This window comes from Nicotiana tabacum, chromosome 20, assembly GCF_000715075.1.
Source record: "Nicotiana tabacum cultivar K326 chromosome 20, ASM71507v2, whole genome shotgun sequence".
Classification (NCBI taxonomy): domain Eukaryota; kingdom Viridiplantae; phylum Streptophyta; class Magnoliopsida; order Solanales; family Solanaceae; genus Nicotiana; species Nicotiana tabacum.
Window position 1 is genome coordinate 120073851 of NC_134099.1, and position 24872 is coordinate 120098722.

The 24872-nt window shown below is 40.6% G+C and overlaps 2 protein-coding genes and 1 non-coding gene across 4 annotated transcripts; 2 read left to right on the forward strand and 1 right to left on the reverse strand.

Annotated features, from left to right (window-relative positions):
- The first annotated feature begins 3612 nt into the window (after positions 1-3612).
- On the forward strand, positions 3613-20951 carry LOC107769469 (F-actin-capping protein subunit beta). Its single transcript, XM_016588689.2, has 8 exons — positions 3613-3870; positions 16275-16345; positions 17529-17642; positions 17892-17974; positions 18052-18125; positions 18226-18345; positions 19938-20033; positions 20604-20951. Exons 1-8 carry the CDS (start codon positions 3742-3744, stop codon positions 20679-20681), a joined length of 765 nt encoding a protein of 254 aa, XP_016444175.1. The 5' UTR covers positions 3613-3741; the 3' UTR covers positions 20682-20951.
- On the reverse strand, positions 17244-17366 carry LOC142175016 (U11 spliceosomal RNA). Its single transcript, XR_012704213.1, has one exon. It is a non-coding gene; the product is annotated as a U11 spliceosomal RNA (small nuclear RNA).
- A 142-nt stretch (positions 20952-21093) lies between the features above and the next one.
- LOC107769468 (uncharacterized) lies at positions 21094-24519 on the forward strand. 2 transcript variants are annotated; one of them, XR_012703872.1, is made up of 4 exons: positions 21094-22334; positions 22483-23033; positions 23225-23836; positions 23962-24519. XR_012703872.1 is itself a non-coding variant. In XM_016588687.2 (3 exons), exons 1-3 carry the CDS (start codon positions 22075-22077, stop codon positions 23506-23508), a joined length of 1095 nt encoding a protein of 364 aa, XP_016444173.1. In that variant the 5' UTR covers positions 21094-22074; the 3' UTR covers positions 23509-24519. The 2 variants fall into 2 exon arrangements, 1 of the variants encoding a protein (XP_016444173.1); XM_016588687.2 differs by having other exon boundaries at positions 23225-24519.
- The last annotated feature ends 353 nt before the right edge of the window (positions 24520-24872 follow it).

A 24872-nucleotide genomic window follows, 5' to 3' on the forward strand; every position in this document is an offset into this window, starting at 1 on the left:
TTTTCTCATGAATTTGATGGTAAATCTTATATAAAATCATGAAATATAGTTGAGAAATGATTAAAGATACTTACCCAATGATTTGGTAGAGCCGAGGGTCTCCTGGAAACAGCCTCTCTACCCTTCGGGGTATGGGTAAGGTCTGCGTACATATTACCCTCCCCAGACCCCACCTATGAGATTATACTGGGTTGTTGTTGTTGTTGTTGTTGTTGTACCCAATGATTTGGTAGAAACTTCCTTCACAAAAATCGCCTCTCATCGAAGCTAGGGTTCAAAATAAATAAAAATAAAGCTAAGACTCGAAATTCTCAGCACTTAACAAGTTAAAGATGTCGCATTTGCGACATGGGGTTCGCATTATGCGAGAAACTTATCGCAATTGCGAACCGGGAGGATTCCTGTCAAGGTCACATTTGCGACCAAAACTTCACAAATGCGAAGACCAAATCTTGCAAATGCGGCAGGGCTCATCGCAAATGCAAATTTTGCCCAGCAACGCAGGCTTCCCAATTGCAGCTATCGCATTTGCGACAAAAATATCACAAATGCGATTGTACCAGCCCCAACAATCAAACATTATGAGAAATCATTCCGAAATCAATCCGAAACTCACCCGAGCTCTCGAGGCTCCAAAACAATCATGCATCCAGGTCCAAAAACACAACATGAACTCGCTCGCGTGCTCAAATCATCAAAATAACTTCTAAAACCACGAATCGGATGCCAAAACGTATGAAGATCAAACGAAACTTCAATAACTTCTAGAATCGCAACCGAGCGTCTGAACCATATTAAATCAACTCCGAATGGCGCTAAATTTTGCAGGAAAGTTCCATATGATGAAATGGACCTACTCGAAGATTCAAATCACACATAACAACCTCGAAAACGACGAATCACACCTCAAGTCAAAATCAAAGAACTTTGAAACTTCAATTTCTACAACCGATGCCGAAACCTATCAAATCACCTCCGATTGACCTCAAATTTTGCACACAAGTCACATTTGCCATTACGCACCTATTCCAACTTCCGGAATTGGAATTCGACCCCGATATCAAAAAGTTCACTCCCGGTCAAACTTCTCAAAAATCCAACTTTCGCCAATTCAAGACTAATTCGACTATGGACCTCCAAACTACAATCCGGATGCACTCTTAAGTTCTAAAATTACCCAACGGAGTTAACGAAATCAACGAAACTCCATTCCGAGGTCAAATGCAAAAAAGTCAAACTTGGTCAATTCTTCTAACTTAGAACTTAAATCTTGAAGTTCATTCTTCCAAATCGATTCTAGATAACTTGAAAACCAACACTTACGATTTACGCAAGTCATAATATATCATGCAGAGATACTCGAGCCCTCAAAGCAACGAACAAAGTGTAGATACTCAAAATGACCAATCGGGTCGTTAATATCATTATCTATCTATTCTTTTGATTTTAAGATAGATTTAATATCCTTATAAGAGATATTATCTTTTGCATAAAGCATAGTATCTCTTATATGCTTAAAAATATGAGGGTAGAGAACAAAACAGTAATACGGCTTGGGCCTCATCTTTAATTTCTGCATCTATATGACTCAAATCCATAAGAATGGAATCAAAGGTGTCAAGATGAGAGAGAATAGAGGTACCTTCACCTATACAAATTGTATAAAACTTTGCTTCAGGTAAAGTCTATTTTCCACCGTTCTTTTCATATATAAGGTTTTTAATCCACATGTCTTTGGCTGTGGTTTCTACAGAAACTTCACGTAAAACCTTATTCGAGAGATTTAAGATGATATCTGATTTCGCTTTTTTATCTATGAAAGCAAACTCCTCGTCCATCATTTTATCTGTATTTTTCTCCTTTCCTTGCAACGCCAAGTCTAAGCCATCCTGAATTAGGATAGCTTCCATCTTTAATTGCCACATCCCGAAGTTTGCACTTCGATCAAATTTCTCAACATAAGTATTTGTTAGAGTCATATTGGCTACTTAAATTAACCCGGTTAGATCCGGCTCTGATACCAGTTTGTTAGGATTGAAAATTCGGGCAGTGCAGAATTTAGCCAAACAAAGTTATAATGACAATAACAAAGACAATGCAAGTTGATAATAACAATAATTAAAGCAGATACAAGAGGCACAATTTAACGTGGTTCGGTCGAGGTGACCTACGTCCACAAACGGAGAGGAGCAATTTCACTATAATAACATGCACACAAAAGAGAGTACAGAATTAGAGATGAAACTCTAATCATCCCAAAATATATCCCAAGTGAATAACCTCGCTACAATCACTCACAAAGAAGAGGTTCACTCAAAGTTTTTCCCAACACTAACTCTATGGAATATAATAAAACTATCTATTACAAGAATACTCAAAATGAGTTTCTAATAAAAAATATGGGATGATTCAAATGAAGTAAGATGGCCTATATTTATAGTGCAAAGTTCTTGGTCCCAAGTAAAGTAAAAAGAATAAAAAAAAGTACTTTTATTCTTTGGCTTCAAGCTAGAATTTTTTGCTCCAAGATTGAATACTTTGGCTCCAAGATTAATCATAAACAAATTTAGGCGATGTCTAACAAGGATGATGTGGGAAGCAAAATAGAGCTTGTAATTTCGTATGAACAAATACTTCATGAGCTTGTATCATAAAGAAAAGACTTCTTTCTTTTTCATTTCTTAGAAAAAGGACTCCTCCGATTGTACTAAAGTTACATTTGTCTCTGAACCCAATAAATAAATAAATGTACATTTGTCTTTTGAAAGGTAAATATGTCAAAAGTAACTATGCTTTTGGTTAGAAAGTGTGACTACTCAATTAATAAGGTCCCTTTGAAGTAACATTTGGATTTAAAACTTAACTAAGGTGGCCAATATTAGCAATGAATTTAATGTAGATTAAGATGTTGTTGAGCTACTACTATAGTTTTCAGTTTTCTGAAAGTTTATTTGTCATGGAATTTTATGTAAGCAAAATCCAAATAAGGAGGGACATTAATGAAGATGAACACTGAACTGTGGGCACAATGAGCAAAAGCATAGGATAAAGCATAGTTGGCATGCCTTCAAATCAACTCAAACACTTGGGGGCAATGATGTAGGCATGTAACCAGGAAAAAGCATAGCCAAAGATGTCCCCATTCTTTGGACTTCTTACATGATCGCTATTCGCTACCATAACATGCACAATACTTACGCATGGTCCCGCTCCGAGTGGCGGAGCCATAATTTTCGTTAGGGGGTGTCAAAATATATAAAAGTAAACATATTATTATTATTATTATTATTTTTAAATGTGATATACGGACAATTTGTATACACCTCGATTAATTCTACAAGATGCATATTATTTTTTATCAGCATATATATCAAATCACCTAAAAAAAAATTCCTCCACTGAAATTTAATTATAAGACCTTATTATTTTTAAATCAACTTTATTAACCCATACACCGTACCCTTAGGTGTCACCAACCAAACCACCTGTTTCAATGAAGAAATATAATTTAGCTATTAATGATAAATAGTTTAATTTTAATAAAATAAGTACTAAAATCTTACAATTATTTTCGGATTTACATCACTTAGGGCGTCAAAAAAAGGTTATCCAACATTTTAATAGAATTTTCCCGCGAGGGAAACTCGGATCAAAACAACGCGCCTCCTCTTCCTCTCTCTACAACTTCCCCAAAATCATTCTGTCCCAGTTTCTCTCTCTAAGAGGGAGAAAGCCATAGAAATGGAAGCAGCCATGGGATTGATGAGAAGAATTCCACCAAAGCATACAGAAACTGCTCTCTCTGCTCTGCTTAGTCTCTTACCTCATCACTCTTCAGATCTCCTTTCACAAGTTGATCAACCTCTTCAGGTATTTAAAAAATCTTCTTTTCAAATTAACTTATGTAAAATGCATTATCGAATATGTTCTTTTTTGTAATTATTGAAGTTCCTCATGTTCAATTTAGAGAAACCCTAATTTGTCTTAAAAGCAAATTATTTTTCATATATCTGATCTTAACTAATTTGCGAGGCGTAGGTGTTGTTGTTTTTGTTGTTGTATATATGTGCAGATTGATTTATTTTAGTTTCTAGGTAATGATGGACACGGAGTTAGTTAATTCTAGTATTCTACATTCGTATTGAATGAATTAGTGTTGCGTAATGATTTATGGTGACAATGTCGTCAGAAGAAGAAACGAGTTAAGTTTGTAGTTTGCTAGGGTTTTGTCTCCAAGTGAAACAGTTCGATGTAATTGCAACTGAGTTTCTTGGGAAGCACTGTGCATCAGATATTTAGGGTTTTGTTTTTCAGTGTCACTACTCACTTTTTATTAAAAATGATGTGGAGTCATTATATTCTTCCTTAGACTACTGAAAATATTGTTGCCAATTGCAAAGGTAAAAGTTAAAAGGTCTTTTTTTTCAGTGAGTTTTGCCATAGCTCTGTTTCTTTTGAGTGTGTGTGAGAGAGAGAGATGAAATGCGGGGAAAAAAGAATTAGCTGCTTGTATATGCGTAACAAAGAAATATGATACTCGTTTTCTCCTTTCCATAATTCAATTGAATTTTGATAGCACATGTATCGAGATGAATTTCCAAATATTATATGGCCTGTTTATAAAATTGGGGCAAAAGATTAGAAGGTTTCTGCAACTAGGAAAAGGAGAGAGACTTCAGTTTTTGCAAGTAGATGTGCATTGCCCAGTTTTAGGTGTCATAGTTCCCATTAGAATGCCAGATTGTCCATTTTCTTATACTCAGATATTAGCATACGGACAATATCCAAATTTGCTTCTATAATTAGGAAATGCAGAAAGATATTTGTTCTTATCTCGGTGCACTACTTTTTCTACCACTTGTATGCACATAAATTCTTCCCACATCAACAAATTATTAATTTAATAAAGAAGTCCTATTCTGGAATAGTCTATAATGCCTGATGTAGGCATCAGATAGTGTGGGTGAATGCCGCCTAATATTTGATATTATAAGATTAAGTAGATAGCTTAAATGAAGGAGTGCTATAGAGGTGCTACGCAATATTAAGATGCATACAAAGTGAAAGCATGCGGTGTTGAAAGTTTCGTGAGTAATAATGCTATATACACCTAATAATAAAAGTAGTGTTATTTATGTATTCGCAAAATGAGTGTCGTATTCTTTTTCATCTTAAAAAAATGAGTGTTGTATAAGATGTATGTCGTATTCTTTTTCATCTTGCGGCCGTTAAGATGGATGTTAGACTGAATAAGATTAGAAATTGTTTGACTCAAAAGATATTAATACCTTTTTAAACAAATCAATCAAAGATGAAGGGGTAAATCTTAGCTAAATATAATAATTTCTAGAAAGAATAACAGATAAAGAGAAGACGGTCCTTAAGTTTCTTTTCACACAAGAATCATTCTCTCTCTAAAGTGCCCCCTCCTCTATTACAAAGTTATTGTTCCCCTTTTATACTAAGAGAGAAACTCTTCTAAATTGTAAAAGACAAAATACAAGGAATATTCGATGGAATATTCCTAATGTCCCCTAATGGGCTTACACTATTTACAAGGGGCGTACAGTTTCTTTTTTGCCTTAAGGTCGTCTCCCTCGTGACGCCGACTCAAAGAGACCTTGTCGTTTGTCGTACTTGTAGTTGGTCGTTGTTGGTCAAATTTGGGCCCATACAATTAGTCCCTCAGCTTGTTGGGGTTGCAACCGGGTGCGTCCTCGATGAGCGGACTTCATGCGTTCTTATGGAGAAATTTGATCCATTGAAACGTTACGACGTGGCCAATGAGGGACGGTCAGCGTATTCGGCAAGACATCGAGTGATACACTTTACCGAGAAATGATGTCAGCTTCACGTGCGTCATCATCACACAGGTTTTCGAGGCAGGAATTGACGGCTTGATGCTTCGATTCTTGCGCTGCTTTGTGACTTGCCACCTCGATTCTAGCGCCACCCAACCCTATAAATAGGTGAAGGGTTTGATTTTTCGAAAAACTTTGGCCATTTCACTCTGGATAACTTCTTTCACTCTTCCTAATTTGCTCTCATACCTTTCTGTTTCTTCTTACGTTCTTCATTCGAAGCTTCTTCTTCCTTCTTCCTTTTGTGTTAACATTCCTTTGAATGATATTATGTCGGGGTCTCGTAGTTCTCGTGAAGAGGTTCCTGAAGCCACCCCGTTATCCACAGCGCCCCCTTCTGGCAGCGAAGATACGGTGGTAGAAGAGGGTGACAGCCTTCCTACGGTGGAGGAGTTACTACCAAGGCATCCCTCATCCCGAAGTGACTTCCTCAAAGATCCCCCTCCTACTCCGGACATCGTATTTTCTGAGACAGAGCAAGTTCATATTGATGCTCTTCGTGTAAAATATGGCATTCCCGCTCATGTAGAAATGGTTCCAGCGGGGAGGGATTACATGGATGTCCATAGACCTGGGTACTGCGCTTTCTATGAGTACCCTTTTATGATCGGTCATACTCTTCCTCTCTTCCCCTTAGCAGAAGAATTCTGTAGGTTCTACCAAGTTTGTCCAGCACAACTTTCGCCATATACGCTCAAGGTACTTTTGCTGCTGACTAAGTATGCAGAGTTGGCGGAGTGTAACGTTTCTGTCCACCACCTTTTGCACCTGTCCACGCCCGGCTTCCACAGGGGTACCATGGTGCATTTGAGGCTTCGTGGCACGATGGTCGGAACAGATGACCGGGCAAGCCACAAGTTTTGGCACAAGTACTTCTATGTCAAAATTGAGCATGTCGTTTCTGATTTCGCCAGGTTCCCGGAGCGATGGAATGAGACTCGTGAGTGTCACCGCTCGCTTTATTCTTCCTTTGTATGTATTCATTTTAAAGTTTGTTTGTTTCCTGTTCGCAGCTCTGGGACGTCCGCCTCGCCCTATTGCGGATATCAAGGGTTGGGTGGCCCGTCTGTTGCCTCATGCAGCAGAGATTCGTGATTGGTTCGCCTTCGTGAAGCGTTACGGCCCTAGAGTCTCTTTTGGTAAATACTTTCCTTACCACTTTGTTGGCCGTACGACCTTGTTTATTAATCAACCCTTCGTGATGACAGGTCGTGGAGCTTCAGGCGGAGGGCGCCAGTCCCTGCATTTCGACAGGCTGTTGCTGTCGCAGACGCGCAATTTTTTTTGAGTGAGTCTGTTCGAGAGGGCCATCCTCAACCTATTCAATTAGAAGGTCCCTCTCGAGTCGTGGTTGTGAGGGAGGAGGCCTCTTCAGTGTCGGCTTCACATCCTTGGACGAGTCCTCTAATGGGGACGAACCGCTATCGAGAAAGAAGAGAAGGATGGAGCTTGGGAAGGGCGTGGTCGTGGATGCTGATAGATGCAGGACGTCACAGACAGCACCCGTGCCCACTTTTATGGCTGATGCCATCTTGTCGAGGAGGTCTCCCCAAGTGGAAGGAGCTTACCCAGGAGCCGACTCGGTGCGCTCAGTTGAGGGCGCTGCATCGTCCAATGTTGGAGGTCGCCGTGTTGAGGGTGACGGCTCAGGCTCGGATGTCGACCCAGAGGATGTCAATGAGTTCGTGGGTCGCCATACTCATGTGGAGATCAGAACGGAAGGATCTGATCGTCACATAGTCGTTCCGGGGGATTGCAACTTGCTGCTGAACTGCGAGCAAGTGGCGTCTGCTCTAGCTCCTCTATGTGCTGCCCTTGAGAATGAGGTACTTAGGGTGATGAGCGATGTGGAGTTGTCTCAGAAGGTCGCCGGTATGGCTTTGCAGGTAGGTGCCTTTCCTCTTCTTTTTGTCGTTGGGTTTGTGTGGTGATCGTCGTTCTGCACTTTGTTTCTAACTTCTCCCTTTTTTTGTCAGACCCTTGTCATGGAGATTGAGCGAGAGCGTAGGGAGAGAAAAGGACGGGCCTTTATGAGAAGATGTCGTCCAAATATCAACAATATCGTGCTAAGCACCGTGCGATGACCGACATTTATCATCGTGACCCTAAGTTTCAGTTGTTTCATAAGGGGCTCAAACAGCGGGAGGACCAACTGGAGCGTAAGATCGAAGAGTTGAAAGAGCGGGATGAGGAGCTCATGAAGGCTGTTGCTCGTAATAGTGAGCTCGAGGCTTCCCTTAAGGTGAAGGACGACGAACTTGAGTTGAGTAGGGGGTGATGGCCGAAAATGCCGACTTGCAGGCAAAGGTGACCGGTTTGATCGCTGAGTTGAATGCGAAGGCAGCAGAGGTATAGGGGCTTAAGGGAGAGCTGAGTGTTGGCACTGATAAGTTGGTAGCTATTTCTGGAACCACATCTTTGGAGAACGCCCTCCGCGCTTGTAGGTCGGAGTTGGCTGAAGAGAGGGAGGCCTCTGGTCGTAAGGTTGCAGGGCTCGAGGGGCGTGTCAAAGAACTGGAGGCGGAGCTGGCTGCATTAAATAGACAAATGGCTTTGCTAAGGGCGGAGGATGCAAGTCGACATTCTCAGCCTTCTATGTCTCGTGCCTCAGCCAATTCGACTGTGCCCCGTCGTTTATATGAGTTGTGGGTCCTTGCGGAGGCTTGGCTTGATGTGTATAAGGCTTTTCACGTCGAGGGAAAGGCTACTGAGGCGGAGCTTCAGGTCGTGCACACCGAAGCTCGTGAGGCATGCGGGTACGACCCCCTCACACCTGACGGGGATGACATCAACTCCGATGATGCGAACCGCCTTGCTTCGGATTCGTGGTACGAAGATGCTTACCCCACCGGGGATGATGTGTAATCTTTGTTTGTACTTGCTTTTGTTTTGGGGTTTTTTGCGGGGGGCATACTTGAGCCCGTTTGTAAGGGCAAGTGTAAATAATATTTTGATGTAATGTAAAATTTATTTTGTCGATTTGTTCTTTCTTGCATTTATCGAACCCATGTTATTGTTGATGGCCTTGGCCATTGGGATGTTGCTTCGAACTGTCGTCGAAGTAGGATCACGTCGTAGTTCGAACGAGGTCGAACTCATATTATCGTCGATGGTCTTGGCCATTGGGATGTTGCTTCGAACTGTCGTCGAAGTAGGATCCCGTCGTAGTTCGAATGAGGTCGAACTCCTATTATCGTCGATGGCCTTGGCCATTGGGATGTTGCTTCGAACTATCGTCGAAGTAGGATCCCGTCGTAGTTCGAACGAGGTCGAACTCATATTATCGTCGATGGTCTTGACCATTGGGATGTTGCTTCGAACTGTTGTCGAAGTAGGATTCCGTCGTAGTTCGAACGAGGTCGAACTCATATTATCGTCGATGGCCTTGACCATTTCTTGTTGGAGATTTGATCGTATTCCCGTAGGAAGACATGTCAACTTTGTTCATGCAATGGAGGTTTGATTAAATTTTTGTGAGAATCACATGTCGACTCTGCACATATAATGGAGATTCGATTAAATTCCTGTGAGAATCACATGTCGACTCTGCACATACAATGGAGATTCGATTATCTATATCCAGTCCCTTCATTACTTCGTTCCGAAGATCATGTCGTCGGGTCTAGGTAATGAAACACTTCAATCCTTGAGGCGTATCCCTTGCCGCCTCGTTAAAAACCTCCCCGGGAAAACCCGATTGGGACAAAACCCGGGTGAGGGAAAAAGAGTACGACTTAGGTGACGCCTTCTTTTAGAAGTGGAAGTACTTGAGATGGGCGACATTCCAGTTGTTTTGGAGTGGTTTTCCCCCATTGTCTCTAACTGGAATGCTCCTTTGTTTGTTGCAGCTATGATTTTGTATGGTCCGTCCCAGTTCGTTTCCAATTTTCCCTCATTAGGGTCTTTCGATGCTTGTGTTTTAGCTTTGAGGACGTAGTCTCCGACTTTGAGCGGTCGCACCTTGGCTCTCTTGTTGTAGTATCTTTCTACTTGCTGCTTTTGGGCTACCATTCTTATGTGGGCCATGTCTCTCCGTTCTTCAACTTCATCCAGATCTTATAGCCTACTTTCGTCGTTGCTTGGCCCGCTCTCGTTGGAGTATCTCAAACTGGGTTCTCTGACTTCGACGGGTATAACTGCGGCAGTCCCGTAGACAGTGAATATGGCATTTCTCCTGAACTGGTTTTGACGTGGTACGGTATGCCCATAATACTTCCGGTAGTAGTTCGGGCCATAGCCCTTTAGCATCCTCAAGCTTCTTTTTCAATTTATTCAGTATTAGAGGATTCGGCTTGACCATTGGCGGCAGGGTGATATGGCATGGAGATTATTCGTTTGATGTGCCATTTTTCGAAAAACTTAGTCGTTCTCTTTTCGACGAACTGAGATCCGTTGTCGCAGCTGATTTCTTTGGGGATGCCAAAACGGCATATTATGTTTTTCCATATGAATGCGATGACCTCCTACTCACGTATCTCAGTGTATGCACCCGCTTCCACCCATTTAGAAAAGTAATCAATTAAAACCAAAAGGAAGCGCACCTTACCTCGTCCTACTGGGAGGGGGCCGACTATGTCTATTCCCCACTTTATAGTCGGCCATGGCGAAGTGACGGAATGAAGGAGTTCCCCTGCTTGATGTATCATAGGGGTGTACTTTTGACATTGTTCACATCTCCTGACATAGTCCGCAGCTTCTTTTTTCATGGTGGGCCAGTAGTACCCGGCGCGGATGAGGCATCAGACGAGGGCGCGGTTCCCATGTGGGCGTTGCAGTGCCCTTCGTGTACTTCTTCCAGTACTTGCCTTGTTTGATTTGGCCCAAGACATTTGGCTATGGGGCCGTCGAACGTTCTTTTGTAGAGATCATCGTTTATGAGGTTGTATCGGGCTGTTTGTACCGGGAGTTTTTTGGCTTCTTTTTTATCTTGTGGGAGCGTTCCATCCTGCAAATATGCTACGAGGCGGTTACGCCAGTCCCAAGTTAAGTTTATAGAATGTACTTTGACGTGGTTTATTGCGGAATGGAAGAGGGTGACCACGTTTTCCTTGTTGATATTTTTGGTGGTTGTAGCTAGTTTGGCGAGGCCATCTGCTTCGATATTCTGCGCCCTGGGTATTTGGTCGAGGCGACATTCATCGAATTCTGGCAGTAGTTTGTGGATTTCCGATTGGTACTTTTGTAGTCTCTGCTCTTTGATTTGGAAAGTCCCTGTGACTTGGTTCATCACGAGTTGAGAATCACAACGGAGGACAAGTCGTCGAGCGCCATATTTGAGGGCTAACTTCAAACCTGCAATTACAGCTTCATACTCGGCCTCGTTGTTAGTCATCTCGGGGCATCGTATGGACTGGCGAATTACTTCGCCTGTAGGGACTTCGAGGACGAGTCCCAGTCCCAATCCCGAGGCATTAGAGGCACCGTCGGTGTAGAGGACCCAGAGGTCAGTATGTGTGGAAGTGCGGAGTGCTTCCCGTTCTACCTCGGGCAATATTTCCATGTTGAAATCAACGACGAAGTCGGCGAGCACCTGCGACTTAATGGCAGTTCGCGGTTGGTATGTTATGTCGTGCTCGCTTAGTTCTATGGCCCCACTTGGCTAGTCTACCCGACAGTTCGGGTTTGTGTAGGATACCTCTTATGGGAAAGGTTGTCACCACCTTTATGGGGTGACATTGAAAGTACGGTCTAAGCTTCCGTGAAGCTACGAACAATGCTAGAGCTAGTTTTTCAAGGTGAGGGTACCTTGTTTCGGCATCGATTAAGGTTTTGCTGATATAGTAAATCGGAGATTGCGTACCTTTATTTTCACGAACCAAGACTGCGCTTACTGCAACTTCGGAAACTGCTAGATACACAAGTAGGCATTCACTCGGGTCCACTTTGACGAGTAGTGGTGGCGAGGATAGATACGTTTTCAGTTTTCTCAGGGCGTCGACGCATTCTTCGTTCCATTGCAGCCCGTGGTCTTTCCTTAGCACATTGAAGAATTTGTGGCATCCATCCGAGGATCGTGAAATGAACCTTGATAGGGCGGCTATTCGCCCTGTTAATTTCTGCACCTGCTTTTGCTAGTCAGTATTTCTTGTATTGCATCGATGGCCCTGATTTGATCCGGGTTGATCTCGATTCCCCTTTGTGACACTAGGAAACCGAGGAACTTTCCTGAAGTTACGCCGAAGGCGCACTTTTCGGGATTCAGTTTCATCCCGTACTGCCTTAATATCTCGAAGGCTTCCTTCAGATGACCGATGTGATCCTCTTTCTTTGTCGGCTTCACTAGCATGTCGTCGATGTAAACCTTCATGGTCTTACCGAATTGTTCTTTGAACATTTTGGTGACTAACCTTTGATACGTGGCCCCTGCGTTCTTGAGCCTGAATGGTATCACCTTATAGCAATACGTTCCTTGATGAGTGATGAAAGTGGTCTTTTCTTGATCTTCTTCAGCCATCATAATTTGGTTATAACCGGAGTAGGCGTCCAAGAAGCTCAGCAGTTCGTGCCCCGCTGTTGCATTGATAAGTTGGTTGATGTGAGGTAGCGGAAAAGAGTCCTTTGGGCATGCTTTGTTTAGATCGGTGAAGTCAACACACATTCGCCATTTCCCGTTCTTCTTTTTGACCATGACCACATTGGCGACCCATTGGGTGTATTTCAATTCTCTGATGGAACCGTTGGCGAGTAATTTATCAACCTCCTCGCTGACCGCCTCATTGATTGCGGCATTGAACTTTCTTCTCATTTGCCGTACCGGCGGATGAAGTGGATCGACATTCAGCCTGTGTGTGGCGATATCCCTTGGGATTCCTGGCATATCTAAGTGGGAAAAAGCAAACAAATCGGCGTTGTTAGTTAAAAACTCACGGTACTTACCTGGCTCCAAGAGGTTGTGTCCAACATAAGCCTTTTTTGTGCTATCGGTGTTATCCAATTGGACGGGATCGAGATCTTCTATGGTTGCCTTACAAGCTTCTACGATGTCCGGGTCTTTGATGGCCTCTATTTGTACGTCGGGTTTGGTTCCCGACATGGTTGATTGCTATGCTTCCGCACTTGCCCCTTTTAGTTGTTTGGTGTGTGTGCAATCTTGGGCGATCCGGTAGCATTCTTGGGCGGTACGTGGCTCGCCTCGGATGCTGAATATCCCCCATGGGATGGGAAATTTGATCACTTGATATAAGCTTGAAGGGATGGCTTGCATGGCGTGTATCCATAGTCGTCCTATGATGCCGTTGTAGGCTGTTTCCTGGTTCATGACGTGGAATGTCATTTCCAGGGTAACCCCTCCTGCCAGGACAAGTAGCACTATTTCGCCAGATGTCCGCTCTACTGCATTATTAAAACTCGTTAGTGTTATGCAACGTGGTATTATTTTATCCTCGAGCCTCATTTGCATGAGAACTCGCCGGTGAACAATACACGCGCCGCTTCCGTCATCCACCATTATTCTTTTTACATCGGTATCAACGATGCGTAAAGTTATAACCAAAGCATCATAGTGAGGGAAAGACAAACCGTTGGTATCTGACTTATTGAAGATGATACTATCTTCGAGATTATCATACCGTTCGTGGGCGACTGTCCGTTTGAGTTTATGTGTGGTGGTGAATTTCACATGGTTGATTACCATGTCGTCGTCGCCGCCAATGATCATTTGTATGGTACGAGTTGGTGACGATGGCTTTGGAGGTCTTTGGGGTTGATCGCGCCCTCGAGCGAAGTTGGCTCGTCCTCTGTTACTCGGCAGTTCTTTCAGGTATCCCTGATTTAACATCCTTACTACTTCCTGTCGTAGACCAATGCAGTCCTCGGTCTTGTGTCCTCTTTCCTGGTGGAACTCACACAGGACGTTTGACCTCCTTGTGCTTGGGTCCGACTTCATCTTTTGCGGCCACTGCACCTTCGTGCCGAGCTTCTCCAGTGCGTACACTATTTCTGAGGGGGAAACACAAAAATTATGAGCAGATAGTAGTGGAGGCATACCTCTTTCGTTTCGGGAGGGTGCGGTATGTCGAGGCGCGGCGTTCGCATGTCGTGGAGGTGGAGGATTGGATGTTCGGATGTAAGGCTGGTGTCTTTCTCGTTTGAAACGTAGTAACTTATCCCTTCGCCCGTCATGGCGGCGATCTCTCCTTGTCTCGGTCTGGATTGATGTTAATCGCTGAAGCGGGCCATTCAGGTCATCCTCGTCTGCCCTCACTTCAGCGCAATAGGCATTGTGGATCTCTTCCCACGTGGTAGGGGGTACTTCATGAGTCTACTGAGTAGCTTTTTGGTTGCTTTTGATCCGTTTCTTTTTAGCCCATTTTGAAAGGCTGCTACTTCCATCCCTTCTGACACGTTTGGTAGGCTCATCCTTACTATGTTGAATCAGGCTAGGAAATCCCGAAGTCCCTCGCCCGTTGTTTTCCTGATGGCGAAGATATCATTGACCCTAGCTTCTGCCTTTTTCGCTCCCGCGTGCGAGGTGACGAACTTGTCTGCCATCTCTTCGAACGTGGATATCGATCGTGCTGGTAGTTGGGAATACCACGTCAACGCTCCCCCTGCAGAGTTTCACCGAACTTTTTCAGCAGTACAGACGACACCTGTTCCTTTGATAAATCGTTACCCTTTACTGCGGCAAGGTAATGGATTAGGTGATCTTCCGGGTCCGTGGTGCCATCGTATATTTTCAAATATGGAGGCATTTTGAAGGTCTTTGGAATAGAATGGGGAGCTGCCCCTTCGCTGTATGGTTGTTCGACGAATCGGCCCACATCGCGTTTTGGTAATAGTTTCAGAGCGCCTGGTATTTTATCGACCCTTTCCTGATGTTCCTTCATCTGGTCGCGGAGTGTTTTGTTCTCATTCTTCATCTCTTCCATTTTCTTTAAGGTGGCCATAAGTGCATCGTCACCTGCATCAGTAACAGTGCGGGTGTTTCCTGTTCGTGTAGAACTTGGCTCATCGGCAGCAACTGCGATTTCTGTGGGTGGCGCGTCTTCGACACCTCCCTGAATGGGTTTCTCGAGCATGTTGCTCAAGGTGCTTGTTAACCATTCTTCTCGTAGCCTTTTGACTGCGGGTGGCGCTTCTCCTGCTGAGGATGTTGAGATTCTTCTCTCGCGCAAGGTCGTTAGATTCCCGTGCGGAGGAGGTGAAATCTCACTCTCAGGTGTAACACTTGGTGTTGCATTTTCATTGTCTTCTCCACTAGCCTCGTTGAGGGAATTCAGGAGGTTATTTGTGACACCCTCTATTGCTTTTAGCCTCGCTTCTCCCTTTCCTGCCATCGTTGGCTATTATGGAGCTGGAGAAAGGTGATTGTTTCCTTCAAGAATCTAGATGAAAACAATGATTTCAGCTATAGAAATCCCCACAGACGGCGCCAAATTGTTTGACTCAAAAGATATTAAAACCTTTTTGAACAAATCAATCAAAGATGAAGGGGTAAATCTTAGCTGAATATAATAATTTCTAGAAAGAATAACAGATAAAGAGAAGACGGTCCTTAAGTTTCTTTTCACACAAGAATCATAATCTCTCTAAAGTGCCCCCTCCTCTGTTACAAGGTTATTGTTCCCCTTTTATACTAAGAGAGAAACTCTTCTAAATTGTAAAAGACAAAATACAAGGAATATTCGACGGAGTATTCCTAATGTCCCCTAATGGGCTTACACTATTACAAGGGTCGTACAATTTCTTTTTTGCATTAAGGTCGTCTCCCTCGGGATGCCGACTCAAAGAGACCCTGTCATTTGTCGTACTCGTCGTTGGTCGTGGTTGGTCAAATTTGGACCCATACAGAAATGACCACATCTACTGGGATAAAATGATAGAATATTGCTTAAGATGGTTTCTTCTTGCTCTACGTAGACCTCCAAATGCACGGTCCATATGTGTGATACCATGATGATTGAAGGTGGTCAAACGTGAAAGCTACTTTTCTTTCTAAAATATAGAATTACTTCAAGGACAGAAAAACTTGTCATATGAATTTGTATGAACTAAGAAAGCCCAGAAGCATTCCCCATTTGAGTGGTACAGAAGTCTGGAGTATGGTTCTAATGCATTCTTTACATGCTGCTCTATAATTAGGAAAATGGGATGTATGAGATATTCACTATGCAGATAAGTGGTTGCTTCATATCTTACCTTTAGATGTAGAGCTGTAACCTACTGTTTTATTTTCATTTTCAGATAATTCCTTTCTTTTTCTTGAAAATTATTTGATGAGACTTCTTATACCAAGACCTTTAGTTGCTTGGGATACATAACTGAACTATAGGGGATTAAACTTTTCTTTTTGCAGTACTAATGTTGATCAATTGGTACTATATATAAAGTATTATCAAAGGTTTTTGAGCTCGTCAAGTCTCAAAATTCATTCATCTTGATAAAGCTGATGATTTGAAATTGTATTATCAGGTATTGTGCGATATGGAGTATGGTAAAGAGTTCATACTCTGCGAGTATAACAGAGATGCTGACTCATATAGGTAATTGATTAATTGCATGTATCTAAATGGTTTTGGTGATATTGAATGGCATCAAAATTCGTAGAGGATTCTGCCCATACTGTCATTTTGAAATAACTTATTTAAGATTTCTTTGCCTGCACAAATATAGATTTCCACAGCTCATCATGTGATAGAGATGATTGCAATATTTTCATGAATTTGAATTGCTTGGTACGAATTCCACTTTCTGTGTACACGTCCTAATTTTTGTTATAGCAGCATCAAACCATTTAAATGTTGGTTTCCTTCATATTTATCTCTTGTTATTTGTTCCTCATAAGGTGCTATATTCATATTTGAAATTTGTCTGTACCCGTAACTCCACTGAAATGGTATCTTTGACTCATCAGAAGCCTTATATCTGGTAACTTTTGCCAGACGTTTACACCATGTAGCATCTTACCATGGTACCTCAGATGATCCTCTATCACTGAGTAGTCAAAGCTTGTGGGACTCAATGCAACAAAATGCTTCTCCTAGTCTATATCACCTTCTTAACCGTTCAATTATGAAACAGTTAAACTCTTCTTAGAACATCTGGTAAATTGGGACTTGTTATAATTGTCTCCGATTAGGATTTTGTGTTGTAGTTTTTTGCTGCCTTTTAGAAATAATATTGTTTGATTTGTTAAGATGAGAATCATCTAAAGAATGAGCCTGATGACATGCATGTGCACGAAGAATTTTGGCCTAATTGGTCTTAGTTTATCTGCTTATATCACTCATTCTCTTTGTCTGATTTCCTGGGGTGCTGGACTCTCCATATGTTGGACCATAAGAATACCCTCCTAGTACGAGAGCTCTTGATTGTTTTAGAGTTAGCTAACCATATAATGACATGGTAGTACAGCCAATTTGTGTATATCAAATAAAAAAATGGAGGGACGGCCAACGAGCCAACCCTATGAAAATTCCACAAATTATGTCGGCCGTATGTCTTGATATCCATACGGCACTCACCTCTCGGGCGAGTGGCATATTTACCCAACCGACCCTTTTTTTATCAGGTGGTTTGAATAAGCTTAACACAGTCGGATTACATGTTTGGCTAGTTTAGTTGTTTTCTACTGCATTTCAAGATTACCAAGCTTCAAGACATATAAAACACATAATTCCTATGCTGCATTTGATATCTGTAACTTTGGTATTTTTTAACTTGTAGGTCTCCTTGGTCCAATAAGTATCATCCACCATTAGAAGATGCGCCTCAACCTTCTCCAGAGCTGAGGAAACTTGAGGTTGAAGCAAATGAAGTTTTTGCTATCTATCGTGACCAGTGAGGTCCCTTATTTACCTCGTCTTTTCTTCTTCCTATGCAATTGTATCAACTTAATCTTGTTCACGTATTTCATTCAGCTCTCCTTTAACTTCAGATAAAGCCTAGGACATGTCTTTCAGATTTTTCAAATTCCTGGTTTCATGTTAACCTATGATTGGAATAGCTAATAAGAGATCATCAGTACTAGTTTCATCTCTTGGTTAGTCAGAGCATTTTCTGCAGTTTCACTGACCAAAACACTGTTAGGTACTATGAAGGTGGCATCTCATCAGTTTATATGTGGGAAGATGAAAATGAAGGTTTTGTTGCTTGTTTCTTAATAAAGAAAGGTAAATTCTGTTTTGCATTTCCAATAACAAGTGTTATCTTTTCTGCTTCTAATTTGCAATTTTTCTGGGGGATGTAGATGGCTCCAAGTCTGGACATGGTAGAAGGGGGTATCTCCAGGAAGGAGCCTGGGATGCCATACATGTTATTGAGGTATTAGCACCTTAAGAAAGAGAACTTCTTTGGTCATCTCTTCCTTCTCTCGTTTGTTCATCTAATGAGCATGGCTTAAGATTGTTGTAAAATCGTTCAGGTGGGACCAGAGGAGGAAGGAATTGCCCAATACTGCTTGACTAGTACGGTGATGCTGACCTTGACTACAGACAATGAGTCATCAGGCTCGTTCAATTTGTCTGGATCAATTAGAAGACAGGTATTTAATGGATGGTATTGCAGTTTTCTTTGGGTAAATAAAAGATTTTTATTACCAATTGCATTCTGTACTAGTAAAAGAAACGGCAGATTGACATCTCCAAAACTGCAGCGAGAAACTACCTAATATAACACCAAGCACTACCAAAACAACTGAGCTACCAGAACTACATTATCCAGTGTAAAAATTTAACTTGTCAAGTCTCTTGGTTAGCCTGCTCCTCATGGATCGTCTGTAAAAAAACTTCCTGAATGATTCTCCTGAAAATTGTCATTGGGTCTGTTTGCTTATCTTGAAATACTCTTAGGTTCTTCTCAATTCAAATATGATACGAACAAGCAGCCAGTGTCATTCTGTATATTGCTGCAGTTAAGCTTCTTCCTCTAGCATGATCTTAAGCCCATCTAACTCCTCAGGCCATGACATAGTCGCTCTGCTAATTTCCTGCCAATGCAATAGTTTGTTCCATACTTGTGCAGAAAAATCACACTGAGAATGAATAAGCTATGCTTTCCAGTTGTGTTGTACACAGTGGGCACCCTTGGTCAGTAATAACACCCCAGTGCATCAAGCTATCCTTTGTAGCCATTCTTCCATGAGCTGCTAGTCTAAGAATAAAAATTCACTTGGCAGATCCAAGGTTATTGCGGACTAGCTTTCTCCATTGGACTTTACGGAATTTTCCTCTCATACACACATACATCTTTTTGACTGAAAAGTCTGTCATATTTCTGAGCTCTGCTATTGCTGTTATATAATGCTTTGCTTGTTAACGATGTACAGAAATCAAGAGGATAAGGGGTCTGAAAATTCCTTCATCCATCTCTTGAGTAAAAAAGACAAATGCAACACTAGGACTACCAAAGGGGGGCACCCATTCTAATATCACTCTCGCCCAAACACGTTTAACTTCACAAGTTATCTGAATACCATATCCAATTTGGTCCAAAAATGCAGCAGCATATTTCCCTTCATTCCTTGTGGAGGAAGAAAGATGGGTATGCTTGATTATCTTATTTGAGCGATGCGACAATAGAAAAAAGAAAAAAGAAAATGAGAATTCCTTGAATTGGTTATGGACAATATACAAGAGGAATCCTTATATAGGTGTTTAAACTGCTAGAAATAAGGTAAGCAATTGTCCTATAATTAAATGTAGAATTCTCTACCATGTAACATTCTATTACTTAAATTTTATGAATCTACAATGTGTTCTGTAAACAGAACGGACCTTGGGCTTAATTCATCCCAAAATTAACCTTATAAGGTGAGGATTGCCCAAGGGGATTCAACAGTTTATTTAACCTTATAAAGTGAAGATTCCCCAAGGGGATTCAACAATTTGTATATAACACTAGAATCTTCCTTTATGTCAAGGGGATTCAACAATTATATATAAAAATTCATTTTTGCCCTGTTTACACAATATAATTTTCTGGCGAAGGTGATTCAACCAAACTACCTTGCCACAACCTAGTTCTGCCCCTGAACAGATTCATCCATTAAACTGATCACTGCAAGTCCTTGTTGATTCAAGACTCTTTTCTTGATTGTTAGTGTCTTTCCTAATTGTTCCTCCTTTGCATGAATAGATGAGTATGAAGCTCTCTGTCTCAGATGGTCATCTGTGTAACATGGGAAAGATGATTGAAGAGATGGAGGGTAAGCTGAGAAACTCCTTGGATCAGGTAAATGTCTTTCCTTTTGGAAGTTCTTTTCCTTTTGCTTTTTTCTTTGAAATATTTATGGTTTATTTTGCTTTGAGGTGGTACTAATTAGTTCATCCTAAATCTTGGTAATTATGTGAACAAATGACTTGCGCCTCTTTGTCATTCTCCCTTGATGTGAGGCACATTTCTCACTGGAAAATTGCTTAGTTGGCAGTGAAAGGTGAAGGAAAGGGTGTTATCTGGGTATGAGCGTAGGGTAAATCGTGGTTCATGTAGCAAATCGCACTCTTTGTTATTTTTCCTTGATGGGAGGAATATTGCTCACTTGAAACTACCTTGTTGTTTTTCATACTTTGAAAATGCATAGTCGGAAGCAGAAAGGAGTAACGAAGGGTGTTATTTGGTAGTAAGTATAGTTAGGGGAAACCGTGGTTCACACGGAAAAGAGTAAATTGGAATTTACCCAAACTGGAAGAGTCTCAAAGAAGGCGCTTCAGTCTTTGCTAACAATAGACCACCTTTCCATTGTCTTTTCTATATTACAAAATAGACCGTGAAATTGAGTCCAAACCCTGCTTAAACCTGCAGGTATATTTTGGGAAGACAAAGGAAATGGTTTGTACTCTGAGGCCACCTGCTGAACTGGTGACATTGCCGGACAGCTGAAATTTGTTATTTCTTGCCTTTTCTGCTGGGTGTTTCTGTAAACCTTGGTTTGCTTCCATATGTCACAGGGTTGTGGTTCAGTGCTCATTAAATTGATAACTGAGTGTATCATATCATATTTGAGTCAATTACTAGTTGTAGATTGTCTGAAAATGTCTCCTCACTTTTCTTTAACATATGGATTATCATACAAATTAATTTCGTCAAGGGCCTATTTTGGATCCATGAGGAGACGAGGATTGATTGATCTAAATGAAGTACTTGATTATATATAGGAGAGACATTCTCATGCCCTGATACTGCCTTGTGGAAACCCCGATAGAACAAAGTCTCTTTAGTTTGGCTCTGTCCTAGCTAGACTCTCTTCTTTTTAGTCGGCGTTTAGTTTAATGCTGTCACAAAAATTCGAGATATTTCTCAAGCATGCATGGAGTCAGCGTCTAATGCTGTATCGGATTATTGTGCGTTTGAGGAAAATAAATAAATAAATATGTTCTAACATGAAAATGTGTCTTATTGAACTGTTTGATAAAGTTATAGAATTACTTTTACTTGTATATTAAGTTTTTGGTGTTAAAAGAACTTTTAGCGAAAGTTTGAAGCTTATGAAATTACTTTTAAGCTGAAATTTTGATACCAAGATATATGACCGTCCAACTTGTTTCAACAAAATTTGTCTTCTTATCAGGTCAAAGCTAAAACATTTTAATTTTCAAACCAATTAACAAAAGGGAAAATTTCATATTAAAACAACTGGGCTGCCTACTTTTCATCTTTATAGAACATATTTCAATTTACAATTGAGTAGCCCAAAAATAATAGGCCCATATTCGAAAAAGGGGCGTTATTTTCGTTTTTGGTATTCAGAAGCGGGATTTTGTATCTTTCAGCGGGGATTTTCTCTTATTCTTTCCATTCTTCTTTCCCAGATCTACAAAAACGTGATCTTACAGTCAATGCAACTCCAAAAAACTTAGAAATTCTTCTTCATCTCGAATTAACAGCAAATCGAACACGAAAAGTGAATTTTTTTCTGCAATCAGCGTGATTTTCATTTTTGTTGCAATTTTGATTTCAACTTTTTGTTCTATGGAGCTTTTTCCAGTTTACGTTTTTCATAGTGGTGAATGGGAAGGCAACAAGTTTATCAATTTCGTTAGCAATTGTGTAATAATCGAGTGGACATTCAGCTCCAACAATTTAGTTGAAGCTAATTCGAAACAGATTAGAATCGATTGTGAGTTAAACACATTAGAGATTAACTTGCTCCCAAAGGATGGTTTGCCGCCGATCCTGATTTACAACGATACAAGTGTTAAGGTGTATATCGAATTAAAGAAGAAAAACTTGAATTTCACTGAATACCCGTTGTATGTGACTGTGAAAGAGAATTATGATAATCGTTTGGTTGCTACAAGTTTTAGTTGTTTGGTTGCTACAAGTTCCAATTGATAGATGTATCCACAATTATAGCACTGAGATTATGCATGATATCGAATTTATTGAAAACACGGGTATAATAGATAATATGTTAAATGAATTTGTTGAGGAGGATCAAGTTTATAAAGATAAAGAGACAGTTGTCAGTGTGATGAAGAACTTGGCTGTACGCGAGCGGTTCCAATTCAAGGTGAAGAGATCAAGCGCAACAAGGTATGACAATAGTTGTATATTCTATTATATATATGTATAAATATGTATAAAGTAGTATATATTTGTATATAGGTATTAAAATTAGTATATATCTAGTTATGTTTTTGTATATAAGTGTATTTAGAAGTTGAATGATCTTTAATCCTAGGTATCACCTTATGTGTGTGGATGACAATGGTGCTTGGAGTTTCAAATCTTCTGCCGTTTACAAGGCAAACATATTCAAGGTGAGAAGTTACAATAATAATCACACATGCGGCTACGATGAAAGATACTTAACACAACGTCAAGCTACTTCGGGTGTAATTGCTAGTATAATCAAGGACAAGTATGTTAATCCAAAAAAGGTTTACACCACAAATGATATAATAGAGGACATACAAAAGCAATACGAGGTTGAAGTGAGCTACATGAAAGCATGGAGAGCTAAAGAGATAACAATGACAATGATAAGAGGGAATCCAAACGATTCATATAAGGAGGGTCCGAGGTATTTGTATATGTTGGAGCATGCAAATCCAGGAACGGTTACAAAGTTGCACAAATCAGAAGATGGATGCTTTCTTTATGCATATGTTTCGCTATATGCATCTATCAAGGGTTGGGAGCATTGCAGACCGATAATGGTTGTTGACGGAAGTTTCCTTAAAGCAACATATAAGGGTACCATATTGACTGCTTGCACACAGGATGAAGCTGGTGAGTTGACTGCATCTACCTTTCTTTTTACAGTTTGTATAATATTATAGTTTCATGTATAAACGTGTGTAGGATTTCAGAGCTGCTGTTTTTATAAAATTTGCAGTATGTATAAAGTTGTATATTCATGTATAACTGTGTATAAGATTTGTATAATTGTCTGAATCCTAATATCTATTTTGTATAAACAGGAAAAATCCTTCCACTTGCATATGCAATTGTAGATTCAGAGAATAGTAAATCTTGGGAGTGGTTCTTCGTCCAGATAAAGGCTGTTTTTGGTGTTAGGGAAGGGATGTGTATAGTTTCAGATAGAAATGAAAGCATTTTCAATGCCACAAAAGCTGTGTACCTAGAAGTTCCACATTGTATTTGCATGTTTCACTTGTGGCAGAATGTCAAGCACACATTCAAGAAACATCACAAACAATTGAAGGGTATCTTCTTCGCTTTGGCTAGAGCTTACACGATATAGAAGTTTGACTATCATATGACAGACATGTGCAAAATTGATTCGAGGGTGCAACCTTACTTGTTTGAAATTGTCTACGAAAGGTGGTCTAGGGCATAGTCCAAAGTGAAAAGGTCGATGGTAATGACTTCCAATATTGCAAAGTCAATTAATGCAGCAAACAAAGATGCTATAGAGTTACCAGTTATGCGATTGCTGGAGTACATGACAAATTTGCTACAACAATGGAATAACAAAAAACAGAAAAAGTGCAATAGAGACATCTATAGAGCTTGGCGAAAAGTACGACAAACTCATACGGGAAAATCTGATTGCATCGGAGCAAATGACGGTATAACGAATCAAATATAATGATGCATGGCACTGCTGACTTGCATTTTACTGCTTGTATAAGGATGTATAACTCTGTATAATAATGTATAATGTGCTTTAACTTCTTTTTTTTAAAAAAAAAAGCTTTTGCAGGTGAGGCTTGCTACGGAGCATTTATATATTGTGCTTGAAGGGGCAAGGCGAAACATAGTGTGCCTTGAAGAGGGAATATGCAGTTGCGGCAAATTTTAAATGGATGAACTTCCATGTCCGCATGCTTGGGCGGTTTTGAAGAACCAGCAGCTGAAACCTGGCCAGTATTGCTCTTTTTACTACAAGAAGGATAACCTCCTTAGAACTTATGAATTTTCAGTGAATCCAATGCCAGATGAGAGTTTATGGGTAATCCCAAAAGAGGTGCTGGAAGATGTGGTCCTACTACTTAAAGGGAGAGAAATGCAAGAAGGCCAAGAAAGGAAAGACTCAAACCTGCTTGAGAGAAAGAGTTTAAGATGGCGTTTTCATGTTCTGTGTGTGGACAAAGTGGTCACAATAGAAAAACATGTAGGATTCGACCAAAATATATAGTTGGAAACATAACACTTCCTATTACATATGTTGTCATATTGAGTAGTTAAGTTTCACAAACAATAGAGTTACAAATGTTGAGTAGTTAAGTTTCACTAGCAATTGAGTTACAAATGTCAATAAAGAATTACAATTTACATTATATGTTGCAATTATGTTAAATATGTTTCATTATACATGTTTTGATTATCCAATAATAGTGTGTTACTGTTTTTAATGGTGCTAAATATATTAATAGATTGTACAAATGCAAAACAGAACTACAAACAATCAATGTTATTATATGTATACAGATGTATAAATGAGAGTATAAGTTTGTATAAAATTGTAAACTATGTATATTATTGTATACATATGTATAAACCCTGCAACATTGACAAACTGCAACAATAACGAAAATACATACTTTGTTAAAGGAAAAAACAACTGAAATATTCATTAAAATGTAATTCATTCACAGCCACAAT

Excerpts from the sequence above, each read along its gene's own strand:
- LOC107769469 (XM_016588689.2), top strand. The coding sequence starts at position 3,742 with ATGGAAGCAGCCATGGGATTGATGAGAAGAATTCCACCAAAGCATACA. Across the intron at positions 3,871-16,274 it reads AAGTTGATCAACCTCTTCAG|GTATTGTGCGATATGGAGTA; the intron begins GTATTTAAAAAA and ends TTGTATTATCAG. Across the intron at positions 18,346-19,937 it reads CTGGATCAATTAGAAGACAG|ATGAGTATGAAGCTCTCTGT; the intron begins GTATTTAATGGA and ends TTGCATGAATAG.
- LOC107769468 (XM_016588687.2), top strand. The coding sequence starts at position 22,075 with ATGATAATCGTTTGGTTGCTACAAGTTTTAGTTGTTTGGTTGCTACAA. Across the intron at positions 22,335-22,482 it reads AAGAGATCAAGCGCAACAAG|GTATCACCTTATGTGTGTGG; the intron begins GTATGACAATAG and ends CTTTAATCCTAG. Across the intron at positions 23,034-23,224 it reads TTGCACACAGGATGAAGCTG|GAAAAATCCTTCCACTTGCA; the intron begins GTGAGTTGACTG and ends TTGTATAAACAG.